Raw genomic sequence first — 6,731 nt, 5'->3', positions numbered from 1 at the left:
CTGTACCCTAGAGTTCAGAGTGGGGAAGGAACCTTGACAAACCATGTTCCAGGCTGAACCCCAGGAAGTCCGTCACCCACCCAACAAACAGGCCAGGCTAGACCATGTTTTCATTTCCCTCTTGTCGTGTGCTCAGTTAGTGAAAGAGAGACCATGGTTATGGCAGGGAAATCAGGACTGATGCATTCTGTCTGTCATTCTCTGTGTGACCTTTCCCAATTCACATCTCCCCGAGCATCAGTTTACCTATCTGAATGATGGGGATGTTTTCATAGTGACTTTCCTCTGCTGGGTATTTTGAAGTTCCTCTAATAAAAGGTGTTAGAGGGTATGATGATAGTTACAGACGAGAATTAAAGATCTGTGATCCGTTAGAGACATCACTGTGTGCCTGCAGAAAGTGCTCAGGTCTCCCTTCAGTCACCTATCTCGCGATCTCTCTGTCTACTACCACTCATCCCACCTGGGCATTTACAGGGTGTCAGGCCCTGTGCAGATCTAGGCACTATCCCTAGTTTTCTTAGTAATCAACTATAATTTTTAAATATACACAAATGCACAGAGCAGCCAATTCATCGCTGACTAAGCAGAGAGCCCGAGTTCTCATCTCCCTTTGGGAAGGTCCCTTAATTGCTGTTTACTCCTATAGCTGGATAAAAAACACAGAAGCACAGACATGGAAAAACAAATATTGGCTAGCGTGCCTCCGGTGTCCAGCCCATTTCCATTCAGATGCTGCTTCTCCCCGAGAGGCTGAGTGAACCCCCCTGGGATTGCACAGAGCTATATTATAAACAGTGCACACTTCTGTGTCAGATCTCAGCATGGGATGCGGCTGCAGACGCTCGGGTGAGAGAGGGTGGGACACGGCTACCTGACAGGGATTCCCAGGGAAGACACTTCCGTCTCAGGATTCACAGGTACCCATCTCCTGCTGAGGAGCTCAGCTGTCCGACAAACCCAACTGAACATGGGTGGGATGGGATAGAGATTAGGTCATCCCAGGACTGTGGACATAGGAGGTTAGTTTGCTCCCGCATCACTGGCCAAATTCTCCCTCTTTGCTGCCCACTCCACCACAAGCTGATGATCTCCAGCCCCAATGTGTCTGTATTTCAGTGACATAGGGGATCTTTCATCATGAAAGATGTTTCATCCCCTGTCGTCCATTTCCAGCCTCTGGCAAACAGAGGCTAGAGACACCTGCCCCCCCCACCCCCCGCCCCATCCTGGCTAATCGCTATTGATGGATCTAATCTTCATGAATTTATCCAGTTCTTTTTTGAACCCTGTTACAGTCTTGGACTTCAAAACGTCCTCTGGCAAGGAGTTCCACAGGTTGACTGTGTATTGTGTGAAGAAATACTTACTTTTGTTTGTTTTCACCTACCATTTCCTTATCGACACCAGTTATGATTTTACAGACCACAGGCATGTCCTCCGTTAGTCATGTCTTTTCCAACCTGAAAAGTCCTAATCTTCTTAATCTGTCATCACACAGAAGTGCTTCCATACCCCTAATCATTTTTCTTGCCATTTTCTGAACCTTTTCCAGGTCCAATGTATCTTTTTTTTTTTTTTTTTGAGATGGAATGACTGTTAGGGGGATTATCCCTTCACCCTCCCCCTTCCCTGGTTCTTCTCGCATGAACAGAGCAACAATAACTGAAGTCCAAAGGTGCAAACAATTCAATGTTTATTGGGAGGAACGTCCAGCAAGCAGGATTCCAGTTTTCTTCCTTAGTGTCCCCCTTCCCAGCTTTGACACCACAGAGCCTTACCTGTGTCCCTGTTCCCATTCCTCCCCCCTTAGCAAAACATGATTCCAATTTCCCCAACCCCATTCCCAGTTCCCATTTCCCCCTTTACTTCCTGATCGACTGCAGACTATATAGTAAAACTTGAATTCTGCTTAGCTATACCTTAATCAATCATTTTACTGAAATTTAACTAACCAATCCTAATCATGTTACAATATGTTATTTAACCAATTATATCCTACCACCTTCATTAGTTTACACCCAGCAAAATTAATTCTACAGCAGACAGAAACAATCACAGAACCAGACAGAGATTATACAGACAAACAATAGCAAAGTGGGAACTATAATTACAAAACAATACAGAAGTGAGGATTTCACATCCCAGCTATTGATAAGTGAGTTCTTGCCAGACAGGATGCTATCAAACTAAGTTTCCTTTTACATCTTCTAGGCACTTCCCTTTCTCTGGAGGAGATAGGCACTATCAGGACAGGATTGTATCCTAACAGCCCCATAGCACCTTCTTTCAATGTGACTAGTTTGGAATGTGAGGAGGTGACCGGTCGCCTCCCAGCTCATGGCTGCCTCTGCTGCTTAGCCAAAGGCCTTAGACTAAGCACAGGGCCTCAGACTGTCACAGTAAGAGAAGGGCCTTACACCAGCAGACAGTGATTTTGATTCTTTCTTTTATACCTCTAGAACTAGCCAAGTGATAAGAATACACCTACATTCTTAGAGTCTAGGCTTTTATAGACAGGCCTGAATATCTATATCCTGACACCCACATGCTCATTGACCCACTCAAAGAATTCTAGTAGATTGGTGAGGCATCATTTTCCTTTACACACGTTGACTCTTCCCAAACAAATAATGACTATCTCCATGTCTGACAATGTTGTTCTTTACTATAGTTTCAACCGGTTTGCCTGGTACTGAAGTCAGGCTTACCGTCCGGTAATTGCCGGCGTCATCTCTAGAGCCATTTTTAAAAATTGGCATCACATTAGCTATCCTCCAGCCATGTGGTACAGAAGCTGATTTAAATGATCGGTTACAGGCTACAGTTAACAGTTCTTCAGTTTCACATTTGAGTTCCTTCAGCAGTCTTGGGTGAATCCCATCTGGTCCTGGTGACTTCTTACTTTTTTAATTTATAAATTTGTTCCAAAACTTCCTCCAATGACACCTAAATCTGGGACAGTTCCTCAGATTTGTCACCTAAAAAGAATGGCTCAAGTTTGGGAATCTCCCTCACATCCTCAGCCGTGAAGACTAATGCAAAGTATTCATTTAATTTCTCCACAATGGTCTTATTGTCCCTAAGTGCCCATTTTTCATCTTCATTGTCCAATGGTTGTTTAGCAGGCTTCCTGCTTCTGATGTACTTAAATAAAATTTATTTTTTGAGTCTTTGGGTAGTTGTTCTTCAAATTATTTTTTGGTTTCCTCATTTTTTTTTAGAGCGGGATAGGTAATAAGACAGAAAATATCATATTGCCTCTATATAAATCCATGGTATGCCTACACCTTGAATATTGCATGCAGATTTGGTTACCCCATCTCAAAAAAGATCTATTGGAATTGGAAGAGGTTCAGAAAAGGAGAACAAAAATGATTAGTTGTATGGAATGTCTTCTGTATGAGGGGAGATTAATAACACTGGGACTTTTCAGCTTGGAATGTCAATACTGGTTATCCATCATAGAGTCAGTTAGCTGTAAAAATCCTCTTTGTAGCTGTTCTTTACTTGCTTTACCTGTACAGGGTTAAAAAGTCCCCCAGTAATGAAAAAAGAGGGCACCTGACCAAAAGAGCCAATGGGAAGGTAAAACTTTTTGAAATTGGGAAAGAAACTTTCCCTTTGTCTGTTGTTCCCTGGGCTGGAGGGACAGAGCAGCCATACTGCAGGCAGCTTAAGCCAGGTATGATCATATATTATCAGACCATGCCTAGAACTACTTACCTGAACTTCAAATGTGTAAGTAGATCAGAATGATTAGCTAGACGCGATTAGGGTTATTTCTTTTATTTGGCTTGTGGACTCCTTTTAAGCTGAACCCCCAAGAAAGCTATTTTGGGTGCTTGATTTTTGGAATTGCTCTTTTAAAATCTTGTAAAAGCCTAAGTTTCAGATGTATTTTCTTTTTGTTTTTTAGTAAAATTTACCTTTTTTACGAACAGGATTGGATTTTGGGTGTCCTAAGACGTTTGTGCATGTTGTTTGATGAACTGGTAGCCACAGCTAAATTCCTTTGTTTTCTTTCTCAGCTCTACCATGGTGGGGGCGTGTGTGTGTGTGTAAAAGGCTTGATGGTACCCCACAGGGAGGAATTCCCAAGTACTTCTTCCTGGGTTCAAAGATTTTTTTTTTTTTTTTTTTTTTTTTGCATTTGGGTGATGGCAGTGTTTACCAAGCCAACATTGGAGAGAATGTGAAACCTTGGGAGTTTAATACAAGCCTTAAGCCTTAATGCAAGTATTAATATTTAAAATCCTTACAGGCCCCACTTCTGCACTTGGAGTGACAGAGTTGGGATTCACTCTTGACAGGGACAATGATGAATAACCAGTATTGACAATCATGTTTCCTGCTGATGCCTATTAAGGTTTCCCAGACCATGATGTGTAGGAATTACTGATGCCAAGAGCCCCATAAAATATGGAATTGGCATTAGAGGGGTCTGCTATTCATAATTTATTTCTCTGAACATTGAAAATGTCATTTTTCAGTGTGTGAGGAGCGACCAATCTGCCTCACCCAGGAGAACAGCCTCCAGTTGTGTATGTAGTGTCTCAGATTAGTGTCTCCATCCAGGCATTTGTACGGCCACCATCACCCTAGAGCTGGGGCACATACAGGAAGCCAGAGGACCATACAGTACATGCAGGAGACACCGTTCTGCCTCAGTGTTGGACACCTTTTCCCCTACTCCATGTCAGATTCCAACACAACCGACTTCACAAACCCCTCCACCTTCATCCTGCTGGGCATTCCTGGCCTGGAGGCTTCCCACGTCTGGATCTCCATCCCATTCTGCACCATGTACATCATAGCCATCTTGGGAAACTTCACCATCCTGTTCACCGTGAAGACAGAGCCGAGTCTCCATGGGCCCATGTACTATTTTCTTTGCATGCTGGCCTTCACCGACCTGGTTGTATCTACATCCATTGTGCCCAAAATGCTAGCAATATACTGGTTGAATTCCAGAGAGATTGATTTCACTGCCTGCCTCATCCAGCTGTACTTCTTTCACTGCTTCACAATGATGGAGTCTGGGATCTTCGTGGCCATGGCTCTGGATCGCTATGTGGCCATCTGCCATCCCCTGAGACATTCCACCATCCTGACAAACTCCGTGGTGGCCAAGATTGGACTGGCCGTGATGCTGCGAAGTGGAATGGTCATACTGCCATATCCCTTCCTGTTGAGGCAGTGGCCATATTGCAGAACCAACATCATCCCCCAGCCGTACTGCGCACATATAGCCGTGGTGAAGCTGGCCTGTGCCGACACCCACATCAGTAGTTACTACGGCCTTTTTGTGGTATTGTGTGTGATTGGTCTGGATGTGATTTTTATTGCCCTGTCCTACACCCAGATCCTCAGAGCCATCTTCAGCCTCCCCACAAAGGATGCCCGGCTCAAGACTTTTGGGACATGCATCTCCCATCTCTGTGCCATCTTAGCCTTTTACATCCCAAGTCTCTTCCTCTCCCTCATGTACCGGTTTGGCCAGAATGTGCCCCTGCATTTCCACATTCTCATTGCCAACGTTTACCTCTTGATGCCCCCCATGCTAAATCCCATCATCTACGGAGTGGGGACCAAACTGATCCGGGACAGGCTGCTCCGGCTCTTTACTCATAACAGAACCTAATTTTTTTGTCCTGGTGCTCTGGCTCTCAGACCTCCATGCGGAGCTGGCAGGTGACATGGTGCTGGACAGACAGAGAGACATAAACTCCTTTCCTAACCTTACTATGCTGAGCTAGTGTGGCAAATTAGGGAATCAGTCTATGCACAAGTCATAAAGTTGCTACCATTCCAATTGCTGGGAATTGCACCACCATTTTGGCCGAGACCACACCCCTGCGGCTTGCAAGGGAGCCATTTCAGACATTCCAAGGAATGGCAAATTTTCCAATTTTTTAGGCCTTACCTCATATTGCTAAAAACACTGAATCATTGCTTCAGCAGGGAATCATTGATAAGTGTATAACAGTATGCAACTCTCCAATCTGGCCAGTACAAAAACCAAATGGGTCATGGTGTCTTACTATTGACTATCGAAAGTTGAATCAAGTGACTCTAGCTTGTTCAGCTGTTGTATCCAAAAAGCCTGACCTGATTAAATCTATCAATCCCAAAGCAAAATGGTTTTCCACCATGTGTCTAAGGAAAGTCAACATTAGCTTTCACAGTAGAAGGGGTTCAGTTTACATTTCAAATCTGACCTTAAGGGGTAGAGAAGAGCTCAGCCATTTCCCATAGGCAAATAAAATTAATTTTGTCAAGGTTTTCTAAACCATCTGTTCTATTGCAATGTGTAGACATTTATTTAGCAACAGAAATTAAAGAGAAACACCTGGAGTGTCTAAATGAACTTTTTCAAATAATCAAGGACACAGGATTAAAGTGTAATCCAACAAAAGTATGACTAATGGTTCCAGAAATTTCCTTTTTAGGTATCACATTGTCTCAAGGAGGTCAATCACCTGCACAGCAAAAGGTGGATGCAATTTGGGAATTACCTATGACCACTACCATAGCTTCTTAACTGTAACAATGTAAGGTACAAAATCATATGTCAGGTTTGTATAGACTAGGATTACATGTAACATTGAGAGATAACCAAAAGTCTTATGTAGACTGGAGAAAAAAAATCTTTTCCTTACTGAAGAAATCTGGGGCGGGAAGAATGTAAAACATATATCCCAAGAGAAACTCACTCTTTACCAGTCAGT

The 6,731-nt window shown here is 43.4% G+C and overlaps 1 protein-coding gene across 1 annotated transcript; it reads left to right on the top strand.

The window, feature by feature from the left end:
* Window positions 1–4,645: 4,645 nt before the first annotated feature.
* Window positions 4,646–5,644, top strand: LOC144278021 (olfactory receptor 52R1-like). The gene has a single exon (XM_077839130.1). The coding sequence runs from the start codon at window positions 4,646–4,648 to the stop codon at window positions 5,642–5,644; it is 999 nt and encodes a 332-aa protein (XP_077695256.1).
* The last annotated feature ends 1,087 nt before the right edge of the window (window positions 5,645–6,731 follow it).

The sequence above is a fragment of the Eretmochelys imbricata genome, chromosome 1 (assembly GCF_965152235.1).
Source record: "Eretmochelys imbricata isolate rEreImb1 chromosome 1, rEreImb1.hap1, whole genome shotgun sequence".
In the NCBI taxonomy this organism is placed as follows: Eukaryota; Metazoa; Chordata; order Testudines; family Cheloniidae; genus Eretmochelys; species Eretmochelys imbricata.
The sequence above is the reverse complement of the archived record's forward strand: the minus strand, read 5'-3'. Positions and strand labels throughout refer to the sequence as shown.

Bases quoted from the DNA above. Each gene is read 5' to 3' on its own strand.
- LOC144278021 (XM_077839130.1), top strand. From the start codon at position 4,646: ATGCAGGAGACACCGTTCTGCCTCAGTGTTGGACACCTTTTCCCCTAC.